This window comes from Brachionichthys hirsutus, chromosome 15 (assembly GCF_040956055.1).
Source record: "Brachionichthys hirsutus isolate HB-005 chromosome 15, CSIRO-AGI_Bhir_v1, whole genome shotgun sequence".
Classification (NCBI taxonomy): Eukaryota; Metazoa; Chordata; class Actinopteri; order Lophiiformes; family Brachionichthyidae; genus Brachionichthys; species Brachionichthys hirsutus.
Genome location: NC_090911.1, coordinates 7708638 through 7730215, shown reverse-complemented (window position 1 = coordinate 7730215; position 21578 = coordinate 7708638). Strand labels below are relative to the sequence as shown.

The window sequence follows — 21578 nt, the reverse complement described above, 5'->3', positions numbered from 1 at the left end:
TGGAAGAGAGCATAATTTATACCATTATTGTTATCATCTTAAGTTAATCAGATGGGCAAACACTGACTTACAGACACACAGACACACACACACACACACACCCAACAAGCACACAGAAAAACCCAAGCAGACACTCCCCTGGCTCTCTAATGTTTCATAAGGACACAGCTCATGTAAAATTTATGCTGACTCGGGGAGTCAGGGACTCCTGCAGTGAGACGGAGCTCCAGCGGGGACTACTGAGCTCCAGCTGAAGGCTCAGGCGAAGAGGAGAGATTCCCCCTGGAGATGAAAAGAGAGTGCAGCACAAATATGGAAAGACAAAAGCACTGAGGTCGACTGATCAATGCTGCATTGAGCCTCCAGTTCAAAAGCGGTGTCTCGGCTGCACAAGATGGCGCGCCTGACTGGCATCGCCTCGCCTCACACAAACACTTCCAGTTTTTTTTTTTTACTCCTCTGTTCTCACGCTCGGAATTTGACACATGGATGTCCAAACGGTTGTCAAAGACTTACGAGTTAACGCAGAGCACAACGATATTCTTCCACAAGTTTCTTGTCCGGACCATTCTCACAATGGTGGTCTTTTTGGGCTTCAAATGAAGCGCTCTCTGCAGTTCTGGAAAAAAAAGAGCACATGCATAAACATTATCTGCCAATGCATAAACACTTTATTGTGGGTGTTCATTCAGTGAATGTCCAAAATGTCCCCATAAACATATGCTACCAACTAAATCTGGAATAAAGTGGCATCATCACCCAGATTATGTTTGCGAGACTTGAGTTACAATAATGTCACATTTTTAGGTCCGACTTCTCCCTTATTGAGAGCAACATGCCCCCCCCCCCCCCATGAGATACAGCACACACATTGCTGTTTTGGTATCAGACGCCACGGTTGCTACAAACACTCGCTTTGCGGCGAGGTGTTGTATGAATCATCAGTCAAGTCACGCGGCGGCACTTCACGCCACCGCCTCAAGGTTACCTTCAAGCTTTCCGGTGCTTCCCTGACCCAGTTGCGTAACCACTGAGTAACCCCCCCCCATCCCCGCTGAGTTCCACTGTATGCAAATAGATTTTTCCTTTGTTCTCCACGGGTGACCCGGCCGTTCGTTGAACATGCATCTGTCACGCTTCGCTGCTTGAAAAAACTGCTGTGCAAAGAGAATGCAGTGCCGAGCACTGTATTTAGTGCCAATTTGTTTAACGGAGGAAATATTGCTGAGGGCGCCGGGAACAGCAAGTGACTATAAAAAAAAAAAGAATTATGATAAATTTGCGTCCACGTCAATGTGCTTCAATCGCCGCCGCAGCGGTACACGGGTTCTGAAAAAGCGCAGGCAATTTCACGGCTCCGCCTTCAACCTTTACGCAGCAGTGGCGCCATGTTTCCGTGTGTACGGATAATACAAGCAAGTCAAGGCAGGGCAAAGATGGAAATGATGACTCGCACTTCAACGCTGCCACTTTTCTTAACCGGTATCTGATCAAATGTCAAATATGTTGCGGATCTCGCCTTCAGGTTCCGACGTTACGGTGATGAAATCTTTTGACCTTGTCATAAAATGCTACAGCTTATTATATGGCATCACAGATCACGCCTTTGTGAGAAGAGTTCTTATCGAGGGTTACGGCAAGATTTGTGAGGCGACAGTGACCTCGACCTCCGACCACGAAAACTCAAGTCATTGATTTTTCTTTGACTAAAAGTTAATAAGGGTTGAAGCATCCAAGCACACCTGCAGTTTAAACTATAAACTTAAACTATACATCACTAGATATAGTTAAAGGGATCACAGCATTAACGAAAGCGATGCAAATGTCAAAGCAACCCTAAATGCAGACTTCCTTAATATTAGTGTTACCTGTGAGGATATTATCAGCATCTAGTTCCAAGTTGACTCGGTTCTTCTGCGCTATGTGTCCCATAATCCACTTGGATCGGCCGTACTGCTGAGTGGCGAGCAGCCAACGCAGCGACTCGGGGAAGACCCTTTACAAAAAAGGAAAACCACAGAGGATGCCACCATCAATAAGACACAGAAAACAAAGCAAGCCTACATTAATACAAGTTCTCACAGCAGAGGCGGATTAAATCGCTCCTGAATCAGGTAAGCATGAGCCCGAATCCTGGTTTTCTTAACCAGCGTGACACTTCAGCCCATTTCGACATGGAAATCAGCACAATGCTGTGAACAACAAATAAATTGACAGAAATTTCTGAAATGCAAAATAAATGATTCTAAAGACCATTAATCTTCACTCAGACACACTCAGACTCCCTCCACAGGCTGCTAGATCGCACATTAGGGGAACCGGATCTCTCGACAGCGGGAACAATAAACAAGTGCGTGTCTGACAGCCAGCGTGAGAACAGCTTTTACTTGCTACGCTCTGTTATCTGGTACTTGTATTGCATTATGTGGCACACGCTCCCTCAGAGTGGTCAGGTTTCTCCTTGCAGAAATGTATCGATTTGAAGATTAGACAAAAGTCTGTGCACGCAAACTGAGGCGTCTCACGCTGGAGTGGATTTAAATTGTTTTGCCAACTCGCCAACTACTAATGTGACCCAGGCATGAAACTGATTTTGGCCCATTCTTAAACCAAAAAGAAAAGAAAGAAAAAAATCCAAGATGGTTGTGAAATTCCCCACAATGCTCTTGTGAAGCCTGACTCAGCATTTTCCGTCCTCAGGCGACTGGACTCCGATACACGCGTCAGGTTTTCTCCTGCTCAGAGTCCTTGTGGGGGAAACCCCATCCACCCCCCCATCGATCGAGCTTTATGTGTCCTAGAGCGACTGGAGAGCATTGTATTGGGTGTTTGATCAGATTAGGGAGTACCGTTTAAACGGAGCCCCCCCCCCCCCTCCTTTGTTCTTCAACTGTGCCACTGAAAAAAGCAAAGGCTTCAAATACCCTGTGATAAATCTATACTGCAATACTCAATGTTCACTGAAGGGGATATTTATTGTAGTATTGTTATGGCCCTGGGTATTTTATGTGGGATTCTGCTGTTCTGTTGTTCCTCCCTGCCTGAGGGTGGTGCTGCCACCCTACAGGGTTTTTTTCCTCTCTCCAGGTGCTGGCTGCTGATTGGTGGAGCTGGTATGAAATGGCCGCTGCTTGAGCCCGACTTTGTTGTTCTGTGTTAGGCACGAGTTAATTGTGATAGCAGTCCAGGTAGCTCTCCTGTTTATTTATAGGGTGAGTGACTTGTATTTTCATTTTCTTTACTTTTGGGTAGGTAAGAGAGTTTTGGAGAGGAGTTGTTTTGTTTGTTGTTTTGGGCCACGCCCACCCTGAAGTCTACTGCTATCTTTTTCTTTTGCTGAAGGCTTAATAAAGTATCTTTTGTTGGAATGCGGCTGTGTGGCATTGGTCGTCCTTGGGAGTGTTGAAAGCGGGGAGCATTCTGTAATGCTATACCGGTTCCAATGGGCCGGTCGTAACGGTATGTGTTACCTGAGCTTTGGGCATATTTAAAACATAGGTTGACTTTTTTTTTTTTCCTGAAAATGCCTGATGCAGCAAAATGTATCCTTTATTTAGCTTCAAATTACGTATTTTCTTGGGGGCAATTCCTTCATGGTTCAAGGCGAAAGGATATTTTAATTCAGCTGAGAATTTAATGGTGATAAATGTCTTCCAAGGTGAAAGCTGTTTAAGCAATGCTCATTTGCAAAATCAATGTTTGACTGAACCGGGTTTTTATTTTGCCTATAAAAAAAACACCAGCTGCTTATGATCTGATGTGTTGAAATGTATTGCCAGTGGCACCATGTGCAATAGTGGCAGAAATGTTTTATGCATAATTTAAAATTAAAAACACCTTTTTAAAATTCAACAGTAATAAAAAAAAAAAAAAGAAAAACATGGCAAAAGCTGGGGACCAACACCATAGCAGATGTCCGGGTCTTGTGTTTACCAGATGTAGGACAGCATCAGCAGGACGGGGCAGATGATGACGGCTTGGAGAACCTGCCAGTCGCGACAGAGGTACGCCACCCCGGGCAGCAACAGCTGGCCACCCAACATCACGAAGTTGGCAACCATGGTCATGGAAAAACGCCACCCTGGTAGACAGAGCTCAATCCCTGAGCAGAGAGAGGAGGCAAAGAGAAGGGAGCACATGTTAGACTTGCTGCTGCAGAGATGCAAGACGACCACGCGTGATAAAAGGGGTAAACAAATGCCCCTTTTTCAAGTTGTCAAAATGACACCAGCTGGTAAAAAAAGAAAGAAAAAAATCCATGTATTCACAACTAACAAACTAAAACACTGAAAATATAACCTCCTTGGTGGAGTTGATCCTTTTTAACCCAACATTTAGACTAGAGCATGTTTTTGCAACCTCAAATAAAGGTGATCGATGAGCATTTACTGTCCGTGGACAGCAGAAAGACCAACGTGGAAGCAAACCGACTAGAAAGAGGTTCCTTGTGGTCCGTTCTATCCTAACAGAATGGCACCGATTCATTCACCCAGTCATTGGCATGCACAGCACATTGACAGCCAGCAACCACAGACAGTCAAAGCCCTTCGGTTACTGCAGTGTAGAAGATGGCTTCGTGCCAAACGGTAGAAAGTGAAAAGCGCTGTAATGCTGCCCTTCTTGCACTGCCCAAAACCTTTGTCGCGCTCTATCCAACCGTTTTTGTGACTTTTTTTCCTTTTCTACTTGGTCTTTTCTGCCACCCACGGAATGTCATCGGTCTCTAGATGGGGCTTTCAAGATGACAAGGCCAGCACATAATACAGTGGGTGTCAGCAGCCTTGCTTTTCGTTCCAGTGCAAAAGACCGGAATTTCAATTAGGACTTCTGAGGACATGAATAATGCTCTCTGTTCACAGACACTATCGCAGCTGGAACGACAAAGCCAATGAGCTGAGAGAAGGGCAACGGGTGCAGGCCCTGCTGGGTTGTGAACCACCCAACCTCCGAAAAAAAAAACTTCTATGTGCTGCTGAGAGGAAAGCAACAGTTCACCAGTTGTGGACTGCATGGGATTTTAATTCTTTGGCGATGAACAGGCCATCGCGTTGTGACTAGAAACTAAAAATATATACATCCTCTGATGAGCTGTCGGAAAGTGGGACAGGCATACGACAGTGCAAGCTACATAAATAAGATAATAAAATAACCATACGTGCTTCTTTAACGTGTTGTGAGGATGACGCTGCAGAATGAGCACCGCAGTGTGTGGAAAAGGAAAGGAGACCCGAGTCCTTGAACTCCCGTTGACCCTAATCCTCCACAATCCACTGGATCAGCGTTCCCACAGTGCCGCAGCCCATGTTCCACTGACATAAAACTACCATCGCCTATTCTGATTCTCACATGCATGAAACTCGGTCAAGAGGAAGACAAGGGGATTGCAAAGGTGACAAAAGGAGTGGTAATGCCCATATAAAAAAATAGGCACATTCAAGAGCATGCGGATGCACACTGCACACAGTGGAAGTGACATCATCGGTGATCAAGCCAATAGCCAATTAATGAGAATGATAATCCCCCAAAGAAGCTTTGGCTTGGGTTTGCTGACTTTAGCAAAACAAGACAATGAATAAATAAGCCTCTGCTCCGTGCCCCAGTCGCTCACGAGGCTTCTGAAAATCAAGGCGGTCTATTGTTTTAAAGACGAACGAGATTTGTTGACTGCTAAAGGCACTCTGTGGAGCTACAGGATAATGTCACGGCCTGTAAATGGCCACATGTCATAATTCTACAGCCAAGTCTTTGCTATTCCATCCATTAGGTGCAACGTAATGCTGATCAGACGCTAGTGCTTCTTTATAAAGCGGTTGTATTGCTATGATTCATTTTTTCATGGCATAATTCTGACTTATTCTTAGCAGCAGCCGAAGTGATTGCACAGCTCGAGTGTGTCGCAGGTGGGAGCCACAGAGCAGGTGTGTCGCTCTTGCCATCCTTCAGCTGTGCTCTTTTTCTTTTTTTTCCTTCACCTCTAAAGCTGCAAATGCCGATGTCCAACATCAGACCCTGACTGTTCGAAACACAACCAGCACATATTTCATCCAGAGATTCTGCAATAAACACGCGGTGAAGCCAACCCAATCTGAGCTTAGCTGACAGAGGGTTCTTCTTTTAGAATGCTTCCAAGGAGTACAAGCAGAACTTCCCTGATCAGTAGCCACTGAACCCTGGTCTTTGTCTGGAGTTACTACAGACTACACAGATTTTTCTGACATTAAAGTGCACTCTCAGCTACATAAAGTGACTACATAGGAGGAAAGAAAAACAGTGTTCTGCCTTGATTAAAACACATAATTCAAGGCAAACAATTGGAAGGTGTATTGGCAATAGAATAATTACAAAGGTATTAAAGTAAGCCTTTGGATTGCCAATAGCACCCAAAAATATATGTCAGAAAGTCAATACTATGATAGGACATGACGAGACAACCTCCTAAAAAAAAAAAAAGACAAGTGTCCAGCTTGTAATATGCTTGCATCATTTGTTTTGGAGCTGATCTGTTGAAAATGTCTCACTGATGGTGCACAGATGAGAGTCTGTACATATGGGCATGAACAAATGGCAGTTTGTCTGGGAAGTAACTTACAAATAAAGCTCCAAGGGGAGATTGCACAGTACGTTTTCCTCTCATCTTTGTTAATGCAATACAAATGCATCCTTTGGTGACCGTTGTGTAATAACCCACTGCTCCAGTATCCCCCTCCCCCCACCCAACCTGACTTACATGGCTATCGGCACAGGATGGAATTGGCTTTTTCACAAGAGGGCAAGTTCCAGGTTTCCTGACAACAACATCTTCATTATCCTGACGAGTCATTGCTTCTTCCATCAAGGAGCAAAGTGTGCAAAGTGCAAAGGTTGGCCATGCTGATCATGTCAGTCACTGGACTTCACTCAGTCATTTGTGCAGCGAGATATATTGACATTATGTTATGCAATGTCTCTCACAAACCACAGCGGTACAAACACCTTCAGACTATCCAGGCTGCTTTTAAATAGGGAAGGTGCATCATCAGATGAAAGACACAGTAACAAGCGGAATGTGTAACCATGGCGTTTGGAGAGGACGTCTACTTTGCAACCGACATCACAAACTCATCTGCAGACTTTAACCCTCTTGAGTGGAAAAACTCGTCACCCCAACATGACTGGAATGAACTGCGAGGGAATGATGAGGATGCGTCAGCGATCACGTCATGGAAAATGTCCTGCCCTAACCTGCCACTCTTTATAAATCCAGATTGTGTTCATTCTGAGTATTTGGGATATTCTGAAAACAAAGTCTCATTATTAACACTCAGCAGAAAGACTTAACCTATGGCATGCACCGCTGCGGCCAGGCGTGATTGAGCAATATCCAGCAATGCCACGCAAACACACGGTTTAAACCCAGCAGGAGCGGAAAGGAGAGGAAGCAGACAATCAGGCATACTGCCCGTCAGGCGAACGTTGGTCATCGTGAAGATTAGCACTCAGATGTTGTATTTTCCTGATCGCTCACAATCACATTTTGCGTTTCCAAAGCATCCATTCATCCATCCATTCATCCACTTGCCCGCATTGGGCCTGCTGGACTCCTTTCCCAGCTTGCTACGGACGAGAGGCGGGGTACACCCCGGATGAGACGCCACCTTATCGCATTTCCACGAAAAACACAGACAACCACACACGCACACATTCACCTAAACTGCATGTTTTTGGAGGTGGGAAGGAAGCGGAGAACCCAGAGACCCCCCCCCCACACACACACACACACACACACAGACATGGGGAGAACATACAATCTCCACACAGAAAGGAATCAAAACAGGAACCTTCTTGCTGTGAGGCAACAGCGCTACCCACTGCGCCACCGATAACATCCTGACGTGATGGTGTTCTCTGTGTGTAACTCATGACTAGAAGATTTAAAAAAAGCAGCAACTAGCAACCAGTTTAAAGTCGATAAGAGAACGTGAGGATCAGGAACACCTTTTCATCTTTGTAAAATGTGCCCTTCTATATTTAAGTGTGTACTTAATACCTACCCATACTTGTCCAGTACATGTACAAAAGGAGTGACAGCAAACACCAACCGCTCTATCAGTACAGTCTGAACGGGCGCGTCAGCTGAGACGTTTCCTTATTGACACAACTACTTTGGATCATGCAACATAAATGTCATCGGGATGGCCACAACGTCAGGATTCATCCAATGGACAGAGTATTCCATTTTTAAAGTAAAAATAAAGTACATTGACACCACTACATCTACTAAACTACATCCACTACACTACATTGTTTTTTCTTTAAATTGGACTATTGAGTAGTGAACAGTGACCTGCAAGTATTAGATTGAAGATCAGAAGTGTTTTTTTAAAAAAAAAAAAAAAAAAAAAGCAAAATGAATGCATTCCCAGTGAAAGATAATGAATATTAAACTTTAATACGACAGAAAGCTATTACCGTGATTAATAATTTCAGCATGAAAGACACTGAGAAAAGATCCGAGATGTGTAAGAAACAATCTCTCGTCATCCACATGTCTGCTTCTGATCCGATTTAAACAGCGACGGTGCAGCAGCTCTATGATGAGTTCATCCTTAACAAAAAAACAAAACAAAGGTAAAATGTGGCGGTTCGGGGCGAGGTTTTAAAATGGTGAGCCGTTGTACCAAAAGCAAACAAGGCGTGACACAACCCATTTTGGCCATGATCTTCCGTAACCATAATCCATAAGGAGTCGGTGTTAAGAGCCTTGGTCAGACCCACAAAGTAGTTTGGAGGCTCCAGTTCCACTACTGGCACTTCGCCTGTAATTGATCAGCAACAAAAGTCTAGGGATTACAATCGAGGTATGATCTGTTAAGTGCAGACTGGGTAGCTGTGAATACCGCAAACTCTAACCCCTACCAACATTCTTCTCTTCTGTGACGACATTCTAACATTTTGGAATTCCTCTCTTAGCATTTGAGTATTAAATAATCATTTTAAAATGCCAAATGCCTGAAATGGGATGGATCTAACAACCACTTCGCATTTTCTCTCATAACTACTCTTTCCATTTGACTCTCATTTCTCTTCCATCTATATCTTCCAGACATGACAAGTTTCCATTAACTATAATTGGACATATTAACTATATAAAATATTAACACAAGCTTGTTATTTTTAATACAGGCAGTGACACAGACAAAACGTGAGGTTTTTCCACACTCATTTTGATTTGCCAAATTTTAATCTAATCTAATCTAATCAGCGCTATTCAATATCGTGTGTGCCTTTGCAATCGTTACTATATTTATGCAGCCAAAATCCTGAATGAACACGAAACAAAGGCATCCCCAGAGTCTGTAATTATGGGGCAAAAATCTTGCTAAACATTTTATCCGCCATTCGATCAGACTCTGCATCACCACCACATACGGAGCAGTCATGACAATCCAAGTCAGAGGTCACTGACAGAGAAGTCACAAAGCGCCTTATGATGCACGAGCCCAGACTGTGCTAGAATCATGTGGTTCGTCTGTCCTCTGACTGCTTCCCTTTATGCATGTCTTCCTCACACACCCATGGCATGCACAGGCCTGTCACGCCGCTGACTCAGAAAAAGAAAGTGAGCCAGACACTTCTCCAAATATAAGTGTTGAGACATTTGCTTTGTGCTGCATGGCAATCATACAGGGAACTGGAAAATACAGCTGCTTTCAGAAAGTTGAAGGTGTGAGATAAAAGAAACACACCAAAAAACAACTTGTGCATACTTAAATAATGTATATATACTTTAAAATAAAAACTCCCTTTAATCCACAATTCTACTCTGATATTGTTAAACACTTATCGTTTTTTCACTGAAATGAAAATGCTGAACTGCTATGTATCATAAATACACATTTTGGGGAATAACAGTGATTTTGTATTAATGTTTAGTGTATACAAATTAGAGCCCACATAGATAACCATGCATCGTATAATCAGCTCATCTCAAGCTGCATAAAATTGTACCACAAACACCAAGCAAATGTACTTTGATGACTCAGCAAGCAGCTTAAGTGCAGTTTGTCTTAAATGTGTGTGTGTGTGTGTGTGTGTGTATGTGTGTAGGGTTTACTGTAAGTGACCAGCATGATGATGCTGAGCTGTTGGCACCACGGGGTCTTGCAGTCAGCTCTTCTGCTGTCCGCGTGCAGCTGGGCGGCCACGGCTCACGCAGAGCACCGTGCACTCATTGGGTAATCTGTGTGTGTGTGTGTGTGTGGGGGGGGGGGGGGGGGGGGTTCACTTGGGACTACATGTTGAAGGAAGACGCCAAGCCCAGCAGTGTGGGAGTCTTCGTGAGGGTGCTTATCGCACCTGACGAAGCAGGTGGCGCCTCGAATGGTAGCCTTATGAGCTGTAATATGGTGGACAAGGCGTCAAAAAAACCATCAGCAAGGACCCAATTACTCACTCACACACACACACTATAAGAGTAAAGGGGATTAGAGTAAAATCAGTACACACACAGGCAGCAGAGGGATTTGGCTTCACCTTTCTGGGCATTGTCAAACAAAGCAACCCTAATGCTGCAATATCACACGACAGAGCATCAGGAGGGCAGAATATCTGGTGTCGCACTTTTTGATTGCAAACACATTTAATGATAAATAAATAAATAAAAATATTGATTCTCTCCATTATCCATCACTGAGTGAGATTCTTGAAGCAGTTCTCTCGATACAGGCGCTCGGCACGCAGACCTCAAAAAGAGCACGGCGCACCTGCTTGCTCGTAACCGCTCGATTTATTTCGCAATCGCTGTATTGTGGTTTAACAGGTTCAATTGTTCGTTCTGCCAATCTACAGAAGATGCACAAAGATAGAGAAAAGCGTTACAGATTGTTGCTAGACTGTGAAAAGGAATAAAAAAAAAATGTTTGGATAAGAACAATAAGAAAGGAGGAAGAAAGAAATGATTCTGTATCCCAACTCGCAATAATTAGAAGCTCTGGAGATAAAAAAAATCAGTTTGTTTTTTGGGGAATAGGACCTTGGAAACAAATGTTTGCTGCTGATAAAACCACAGATGCCTCCAAGAAGAAGGTCAACTGCTGCTCAGTTGTTCCAGCATTAACCGTTTAACAGCCATATATCAAATGTATATAAGCTTTCATATTTCTAAAAAGTCCAGATAAATCAATAAAACCACATTCATCAGTGATGTATCGATTGTAAAATTGTGCTGTGGATGTTTTGATTCTGACCAATTTACAGCTTCCTAATCTGAACAATTCATTATTATTTTATTACCTCAGAGTGTTTTTCTTTTGTCTTGTGCATTCAGACTATGTTTACAGGATGAACACTGAATTTCAGAGGATGGTAAAAACGATGAATATTCTTTCTACGTCGTAGACGCTTTTGCAGTAGAGCTGTAGATAAATACGGACTCCACCTCCTACTGGGTCCTAACCACCAAGTTGAGAAGCATTGAATTATTGAACCATAAACTACACGCTAATGTGAACGGATGCAGATGTCAGGTTCATTTCAATTTGATCTGACCCCACTGTATACAGCTTAGCGTCCACCGTTTTGCCCCCCCCCCCCCCCCCCCCCCCTGTCCCATGCTTCTTTTCTTGGTCCCCAGGTGCAGACTAATTGGTGGGAACATGAAAAAGCCTGGCCATAAAATACACATTGGAGTAAACGTGAATGACAAGGACACTGAGGGGTCCTTCCTGTACCCTTACTCCCTCCCTTCCTGTATTTTACTCTGCATCCCCATCTATTAGGACAGGACAACATCACGTGGCCGCCTTCATGCGCTTTAGAAACAAACGCAACAACCACAGAATTATCTTTTATTTTTTTAAACCTTTACTGTGCAGAGAGAAATTCACATGGATGATTTGACTCTGAGAACATTACTACAGTCTCTACACCCCCCCCCCCCCCCCTCTTTCATTATCACATTATTGATTACGAGCAGTGAGCATTTAGAGTCTCAGGAAAAGACATACACCAGTGGTAAGTCAAAATGAACATCAGGCAGTTTACTTCAAGGTTAAAGGAGCCCATGGTTGCTCAGTAAAGAGAATTTATCTTGACAAATGTATTCGGTTTACTAAATGCGCGCACACACACACACACACACACACACACACTTACATCAACCTCATCAGGAGCTCATTAAACTTGGACATAATGACAACTGCAGCCACTACGCGAGTGTGTATGACACAGCACTGCGACCAGAACGAGGCCTTTCTGTGTTTCCGACTCCGTAAAAGGGTAAAGCTACCCCCCCCCCCCCCCCGGAGAAGGATATCCAATGAATCTCTGTAGGGACTGTGAAAAATGGAAAATCAGCAAGACTCAAGCCTATCTAAATGATGGCTGTCAATACACATTAACTTTTGTTTTACCTGAATTATTTTAGCATCAACAAAGAACAAAAATCAAGGAAAAAGAACAGCCTTTTGATTCAGTCGAGTCAAGACGAGTTTACTTGTCACACACACACACGATGGCAGTGAAATGCAGTCAGACCTGATTGCAAGGCTGTTTAACACCCAAGGTTTAACCCAAGGTGTTAAACAGCAGGTAAGGTACTTTCTACTAGGTAAGGTAGTAAAATTAAATTAATATGACCAATTGTTGCTTTAATTAAAGAGCACATAATAAAACGCATGTTCATCCTATTAACTTACATTCACTTTCTATTAGAGGGTCAGCATTTAATTTAAAATGCAATCAATAATTAAATTAAATGCCCACACATTATTGTAGTTTTTTTTATATCAATGTTTGCTCAAATAATTCCAACATCGTTTAAACACAGAAAACAAATACCCTGTAGTTTCCATTAATTCACATGCCAACTGATCATTTGCTAAACCGCTTCAAGGAGCAATTATTAAATGTAGGTTTCAAATGTTCGCGTGACAAGGTAACGTCTTCTACGCACAGTAACCGAGCATTGCTTCTTAAGCAACAGTGCTGCAGATCTACTCATCTCATCCCCTGGACACCCTCCAGCTCACGAGATAAGTCCCCGCAGATTGAGCCACTGCTGACTCCCTTCAAAAATCTGTCAAATCGGCGGTTTGAGATGACAAAATCAATAGTTTGGGGCTAGAAATGTAGACGTCTGTCTGAAATTGAAGGTCCAACATTTGAATGGTAATTCCTCCCATGTGTGCCGTAGCATTGCCTGCACCTACACACATACAAAACATATCTAAACACATGGATTGGCTAGGAAAGGTGTGAAGCCCAAAGCAACAGAACCTCCGATACTCCATTGTAAGTTTGCCAAGAAAGATCCAGGAGAATTAAGGCAGACAGTTCTGCTTTAATCTTTTGCTCCAATGCTGAACGTTTCCTGACAAATGATCCGTCTGCATGTTCACAATACAAGTATTTGGCCATTTTAACAAAACAACCGGTTTGTGTTTTTTGAAAGCAGGTTTTTCAGGACTGTCGGACTCTTTACTTTACTCTTTGCATTTACACACACATGTTAATTAGACCTCAAATCTCATTATGCCTCTGGTCTGACTGAGCCATTCATGCTCAGCTGTTATTGGGAAGTTGACACCTTTTTTTTTTTTTTTTTGTAAATAGACAATCAACAGGAAATAGAACATACTTCTCGTAATAATAATGATAATAATTATTATATTGTTCCAGCCACCATTATTAAAACTATTGTTAAAGGTCCACGTCTTTCTGTGTCACTTTTACTGCAAGCATTACGCATACTCTAGATTTCTTGAGCAAGTTTCTAGGTCAACATGATGAGAACTTGATGGGTGTAGCAACAATACCATAGAGGGGCAAATCGTTGTCGATGCTCAGCTAACAACTTGAAACAAATTTTTTTGTGGGTTGAGACATAAACACTTACTGAGGAGGTAGAGAGAAAGGATGATCCCTGCCAGGCAGAATCCCTCAAAGAAGCGCAGGGTGCTGAACATGGGCACGTTGACGGAGAAGGCCACGATCAGCCCAAACATCAGCATGAACAACACTGACATGATCAGGACGGGGTGGCGGCCAAACCTGAGGAGAAACAGCAGAATTGTTGTTTGTTTTTTCTTTTCACATTTTCAATTTCTATTAAAAAAAGGGCTCTGATACAAACTATGATCGACTTATCGTGTTAAAAACGTACCAGTCAGCGAGGATTCCACACACGAGGTATCCAAAGATGGATCCCACCAACAGGGAAAACTTAGCGATGTGGACTTTCCATGCCGAGTCACACACCAGACTCCACTGTGGAGACAAATAAACACATAGTTCAGAGAAAGGTTCAGAATCCTAGACAACATGGTGAAAGTGAAAGGATGCATTTTTATACGTGGCTCTCCATTTCACTGCAGGATCTGATGCATCTGTGGGGCATCATTGCCACTCTAAATAAACAGTGAAATGTGAGAGGGCTAAAGTCCGTAGTAGGATGGCCTCCTAAGATAACCTATTTAGTGTATTCGTTTATACAAAATATATTGCAATCACTTTTCAAAAAACACAGTTAAGATATTTTTTGACTAGAACTCAATTGTCCTGAGAAATAATACATCTCTAATATGTTATTATCGACTTCAGTACAAATATAAACTGATCTTTAAAAAAAAAGGGACTCTGCAAGTATGCATCATGGTCACCGCAAAACAGAAAGATCAAGGATATACAATTATCTATTTATGCACTACTTATCCCCCCCCCCCCCCCACTGCTCTGGGTCAAACAGTATCAGTCAACTTCTCTTTGTGTTCGACCTTGAAACTCTCCACCCCCATAGCAGATGGAGCCCTTGAGTGCAAACACCGCAGCTTGGCAGCTTTTGCATGAATCAAGCATGAATCAAGCATGAAGCAAGCATGAATCAAGCATTCCATGCATGTTTTTTATGCATTGTTTTCAGCAGGAGGGGACACAGCGGCAACTGTCTGCTCCTTATGCATGCAAACTGCTTGCAGAAGGAAATTGGATACCTAGAAAAATCTGTCCAAACCTTTCTGTCTGAGGGGCAACTCCCTGACTGGGCTCATCGAGAGGAACAGGAGATGAATTTCAGATAGGGGGAGGATATTGGTGGGCCTTTCCTTGCTCCCTGCAGCTTTCTAGCAGCCACGAGCAGTAGGAAGGAACAGACGGAGGCGTGGCAGCCGTAGACTAGAGCATGTGGCAGAATGGTCAGCATCGAGTTCGATCATCATCATTATCATCTGAGCAAATACATGATTTTGCATCATTAAGTCACACTAAAAAATGCGGGAAAGCTGTATATAATATGCAGCACCTTTGCTGGTGTTGAAAAATATATAGTGTGGCTAATTACATTTTTCTCTGACACGCTCCACTCTCTCTAAACCCCTGCCAGTCGTCACATGTCGTGGATCAAGGCACGCCGCTCATTCGTGGCTTCAGTATCGACGCGAGCAGAGGAAGGTACAAGGGGAGGCAAACAAGTTCCGGTTGCACAATCGCTGCATGAGCAGCTGAAGAACTGAAGCTGCCCTCACCGGGAACCTGACCAATGCAGCGCGTAAAAATAAACTGAAATGAAACTCTGAGCTTGCAGTTATGCAGGGACGTGGTGACTCACATCACACCGAGCATGACGGTGGCAATATCGTTTAAGAAATGCCAAGCGCTGTAGAAATGTGTTAGCAACAAAAAGCCATGGCAGAGTTCCACGGCCCCAGCGTCATTAATGCGACCCACTTCCAAAACACTAATTTTGCCTTCGCCATTAACCAATTGAACAAGCTCATAAACGATCAGTAACGGGGCATCGATGCTGCTTCGTGTACACGTGGGGGGAAGAAAATAGCGAATGGCTTTCAGATATAGAGCAAGGTAGTCCAGGCAACACAGGAAAATGACATTCAGACAAATCGACAGCCTGTCTGCAATAGCCCTGTTATTGCTCTCAGTCGCAGCCTCGTCATTGTCTTGCTCATTTGGGTAGTAATTAAAAGAGGGCAGAGACGGGTTTAGATTCGTTTACAGAAAATACTAAACAATGTGGGGCCAGAAGCAAATCAGTTCAACTCCGGCAGGCTGCCTGCCGACCTCTCTCCAATGCCTGGGCCATCATGAGCTCTGGTGGAGGTGCTCTAAACTCCAGCTGCACGGTATTGTACGTCTGGTTGAACTAGACTAGAGGGAGGGGTGGGTGGGGTTGGGTGCTCCAAGGAAGGGGGGCAGGGAAGGAGGAAAGACTATAGATCATGCGATGCAGAAACGCTGCACTCAAAGAGACAGAGAGAAATGCAAAGAACAAAGACAAGTATGGGAAAAGATAACTGGGGACAAAGAGGGGGGGTCGGGGGGGTGTTGATTTGAAGATGGCAGAAAACCCAGAGAGAGACTGCTGCATAGTTACTGCCCAGCAACAGACCCCGATTATCAGACTCCCTCGGATTCCAAGTGGAAGTTTGAGCATCGCTGCCTCATCGAAGGGTGGAAATCATTTAAGGCGGTGATGGATTGTGGGAACGACCGACTGTTGCCCATCGCAGTCTGGCCCGCGTTACATGTTTACATTGTCTCTGCGAGCGCACGGTTTAAATAAATAACCGTCACATAGTTGCAGCATCCATAACCAACGAAATGACCAGTGAGGAAGCGACAAAAGCAAAAGTCAAAGCGATCCGTCGTGTTACTGATCAGCAGCCCGACAACTGGAATTCCATCACATAGTAAACTTCTGCTGAGACTCATAGATCCCATAATGTTCACCCCTCCCCATGGCAAACCAGCCCCCTTATCAGAAGAAAAGCACACACACACGCAAAGCCTCCACAGGGTTTTATCTTTAGGTCACAAGCATCTTTGAGCGTCACTGTGTGCGCCCGCCGACTGGATATCTGCGCCGGGGTCATCGCCTATGCACAGCGGAGCCGGTTTCAAAGTGTCCCACACTGATCTGGGCTCTGTGGAGGAAGCCAGCTGGGTAAACAGTACGAAGGGACACAGAGAGGCCTGCGTGGGTGTTCTTTCTACTCCAGTATCACCTTTCAGAACTCTGGGCGTACACCCTCCAGCACAGTCACACGGCGTCTGGGTGTTCCTGCTAAAGTGCTTTTTGACAACATACTTTATTCTCCTCGTCACTTTCGGGCAACGCCAGCCTGTAATCTCAGAAAAATAACACAAAAATGGAAGTGATAGCAGCTGAAATACTGCTGACGTTGCTCCTTTTTGAATTAAAAACTTTTTTTTCTTAGCTGTTGGCAGGGCAAAGGAAGCAATCGGAAGTCATTCAGTCCGACTGTTGGAACTTTTTTCAGACCGTTTCCATCGCACGGTTTAAACCTTCATAATTTCAGTGGAAAGTAACTTCGATTGAGCACCGGACGCCGCCACAACTTTGCATCAATCGGTTATATTTCACTTTTAGATCGCGGTCATCATCAATGCCCACATGCGGCACCTCTGATCAATAAACGAGAGCCACATTTCTACAGCGAGCAGAGAGAAGAGGTGAATGTTTCCACTGTGGAGCTTCTCAGGCCGCTATTTCAACTGCGTACAGGCTTTGCTGCAGAGAGACGCTAATGATGCATTATCATTTCTAAAGGTCGGGGAAGTCGGACCCTGAGGAAAGCTTAGACTCGATTAGAATGGCTCTCCACATTAACCACGTTGGCTCCTTCGCCACCTTTCAGCCTTCTTTCTGAGCCTGAGACAAAGAGAGGGAAGAAATGAACTCCCTTCTTGCACGTTCATTCCATGTGTGATGAAGGTGTCAGCAGCCATATACGATTACACAAAACCGCTGCCACATCCCCCCCCCCCCCCCTCACTATGCTCTGTCCTTTAAAAAGGGATGGATCAAAATTGCCACAGACAGGTGAGCCCAGTCATGTGCAATACGAACACCGGGAGAAATGCAGAGTAATCACATTCCTTGGGACTGTCACATCCCAGTGTATGTGTGTGTGGGGGGGGGGGGGGGCTTCAAAGTGTGAGGAAGCTGGTGAATCAATTCTGCTCCATTTTCTGGATTCCTGTGCAAGACCATCTGATTTAATCCCCCCCCCCCCGCCCCGCCCCGCCCCGGGCGTTGACCTTGTCAGAATGTGGACTGTACGAGTCGGGAAGCCAGGGACATTCTTACAAACTGCTCAGGCCTGTTACCCTCACTGATATGCAGACGGCGTCAACATGACATTCTCCGTATGCGTGCAAAGGGAAACATAAATACTAGCATCTGCAGGCTACAGAGGCAGCGTGAGGCGGGGGCCGGCAGCGTTTTAATACTCTACCAAAGCCTTTAAACCAGAATCTTATTGCTGTCGTTTAACCCACGGGAGGACTTTGTGTTTTTTTTTTTTTTTTTTAGTCAGGCAAATGTGCCCGATTGATCCATCATAATGAGCTCATTGTGAATGAATTCATCCCATAGCATGTGTTCTCTTCTGCCATCTGCATCTACCCCCAAATGACCCCCACACAGACAGCAAACGGGGGCGAACGGCCGACATGCAAGTTACAGCTGCCCTTGATTTGCCCGATGTAAATTGAGAAGTGATCATGGATAAGCTGTTGGGCTGCTGCGAGCTTAGTGGAAGCCACGACGAACTTCCTGCAGCCGAGCGACGCTCGGAGAAGCCTGGTTCCAGATCTCACCCTCTCTGGATAAGCCTTTTGATTGTGGGTGGTGAAGATGCCGCGGATTTAAAACGCAATTAGTTGCGATGCCATCAGAGCGTTTCCACATTAAAGAAATGAACGCCGACCGTCTGCTGGGGGGGGGGGGGGCTTCCTGCTATACAGTCAGCAGATCATCCACGATAGCTGCTGCAGGCCTGCAACGCTTCTCTGCCTGCCATGTGCAGATAAGAATACTTCAACATGATGAGGAGGAGAAGGAGCAAGAGATGTCACGTCACACACACACACACACACACACACACACACACACACACACAGAACTAGACGAGCATGCAGCATCATTGGTGTTGGTTTAGGGCAGGTATGGGGGGGGGGGGGGGCAGCTAGTGTTTGGCCAAGGATGGAGCTGTGTTATTCCAGCGCGTGCAGCGATGACCTTTGCCCCAAATAGCCAGCCCCACGCCTCGATCACGTCGTTTACTCCAGCCAAGCCGGCCCCACGGTGCCAAACGGCACCATGCAGACCCTCGCACCCGGCTTCCTGTCCAATAGCAGCCCGCTATTGTGGGCTGTGCGGATCGATACGCAGAAATCACTCCGGTGGTGTAGAGAAATGCACGCCTCATAATGGAGACCGCAATAAAGAAGCTCGCCTCACGACGCGATCCGGGTAAATGCCGTGCGCGCTGCGTTGCGCTTACCTTGGTCACAACGTTCTGCACGAGTCCCGTGTGCATCTCGAAGCTCCACTCATTGCACCCACACTGCGTGTTGTCCGTGGCGTTGCGGGCGCCGCGGCTTCCATCGGCGCGCGTATGAGCCGGCGCCGCCGTGACGCGTCTGGGACTCTCCAGCGAGGAGAACCCCCCAGTCTGATTGGAGTCGTTCCACGCCAGAGGCTGGACGCATGTGTTGTTCGGCTGGGCCAGGAGGAAATTATCCGAGTACTGGCTGAACCCGATGAACAGCGCGGGGATCCACGTCAACACGATCAGCTGTTTCTGGTACTTCCCAAACCCCCCGAGAAACGGAAGCACCGAGTTGTCGGTGCGCGCCAGCAGCCCCCCCGGCGTCGTCGTGCTTTCGGGGGACACGAAGCCGTTTTCCGGTTGATGGCTCTCAACGTCGAACTGCTCAACGGCCATCGCTGTTTTGCCTCCGTCGTGTGGCGAAGCCGGTTTGCAGCGCTGCCGACTGACCCCCCTGTCGACTCCACAATGCGTCACAGTCGCCTCCGCTCCGCTCCGCTCCGCTCCGTGAAAGCCGCGCGCACTCAATCACGGGAGGAGAGTTCAGACGCGCCTCTTTATCTATTCGACAAAGCCAGCGCGCCACTGAAAGCGAACGTGAGCGCCGATATTAAATGCTGATTATTATTTTTTTATTTCTTTTTTTTATTTTTATTTTATTTTAATTTGGCGATCACAAATCTGTATCCTATAAAAACTACTCATCGATACGCGCCCGCCTGTCGGTGTCGGTCAGGTGACCTTCCCTTCCACAGGTAGACTAGACACACCTTCTCAGGAAGGATTCGCGTTCACCGAGGAGAATCGAACAGCTGCACACACACCAACATGGCGAACCTACAACCTGAGAGTCCTTATTGTTGTGCTTTTTTTATGCAAATGAAACGTAGCGATGGAGCGCAAAATGAACGCGCACATTTCACCACGTTCAGTTTTTAGTTCACGTGGATTTAACGTTTTACGTCTAATAATAGTTCTTTGGAAAATGAAGGGTTGATCTAAATAAAATCTGATTAACGGATGTTTTTGGTTGAAGAATTTCAGTAAAATGACATTTTGAGTTGAATTCCAGACAGTGAAGCTGGAGAAAGTGTTTGTGTCCATTAATGCAGGTTCTAATTCCTGTTGGGTATTTTGACCTGAGAATAATAAATAATATATAATAAATAAATAAAAGCGATGCGGGGGGGTTCCATACAGATATTAAAACGTGTATAAAATAATAATTGTGGTAAAGACATCCAAAGACAGGCATAGAAAACTTTGCGGTGCATTTTTCTTTTTCTTTTTTTTTTATATCATATCTGGTTAATCAGTTTCTTGCCAATAGTAGGAATAAATGGTTCTTCTACTAATAATACTCAATCTAGTGCTCAGTGGTTGATATCAATTCGTTAATAACTACCTTTGTCCGAGGTAATCTTCCGTTGTATCCATGAAAAAGTGGTTAAACGAAAGGCTTTTAAATTGAAGAACTAAAGCGGGTTATGCTGGAGGATAGTAAACTCCAGCAAAATGAGTTCTCACAATCCCCAAATCTTTAGCAATGCTTGTTGCTTGGTGAAGCATAAATAAATAATAAAGCAATAAATACAGTCTTTTTTACCCATTAATAAAGCCTCAGCTTCTAAATCCTTTCTAAATTAGGATCAGTTAGCGCATGGTTTAACTCTTTATAGCAAAACTCCACATTTGCACGACACGCTTCTCATTTTAATAATCAATCAATGCAATCAGTATAAAACTCTCTTTTCGCGACTGAAAAGTATTCAGTTAAAAAATTCTCATGTTTAATTTTTACACAGCATAAATATGAAGGATCGTAAAAAATGCTGCTTCATCTACAAAATATTGGCAATGCTTCCCCCTCCTGGCCTAAATGTGCCAGTGCATGCTATTTTTGTTTTTTTGTTGGTTCCCGGACTTGAATTATGCAGAATTTATTTTTTACGTTAAATAATTGTATTAGATCGGCTTGTTTATTAAATTAATGTTTTTTGGGGGTTTTTTTTTGGTTTTTGCTTTTTACAAAATGTGGAAAGAAAAAAACGCAATCTAAATTGAGGGAGCCGACATCATCTTATTACATCCGACGTAGATAAACACTCAGCTTTTTGGAAAACATTGCATGAACAGCAAGTTTGACAGATCCTGCAGCTGCCAGAAGAAAAGAACTGAGGGTCCCTCCCTGAATGGCCCTGATAGTGGTTTTTTTTACACACACTGACGACC

The 21578-nt window shown here is 44.5% G+C and overlaps 1 protein-coding gene across 1 annotated transcript in view; it reads right to left on the bottom strand.

Annotated features, from left to right (window-relative positions):
• Positions 1-19745, bottom strand: part of LOC137904656 (tubulin beta-2A chain-like) — a 32607-nt gene extending 12862 nt beyond the window's left edge. The window contains exons 1-6 of the mRNA XM_068748858.1: positions 19299-19745; positions 14141-14244; positions 13874-14028; positions 3934-4102; positions 1869-1996; positions 517-619 (exon numbers count right to left, since the gene is read on the bottom strand). Coding sequence (XP_068604959.1) covers positions 517-619; positions 1869-1996; positions 3934-4102; positions 13874-14028; positions 14141-14244; positions 19299-19742 — 1103 coding nt within the window. The 5' untranslated portion in view covers positions 19743-19745. The remainder of the gene's footprint in view (positions 1-516; positions 620-1868; positions 1997-3933; positions 4103-13873; positions 14029-14140; positions 14245-19298) is intronic.
• Positions 19746-21578: the final 1833 nt, after the last annotated feature.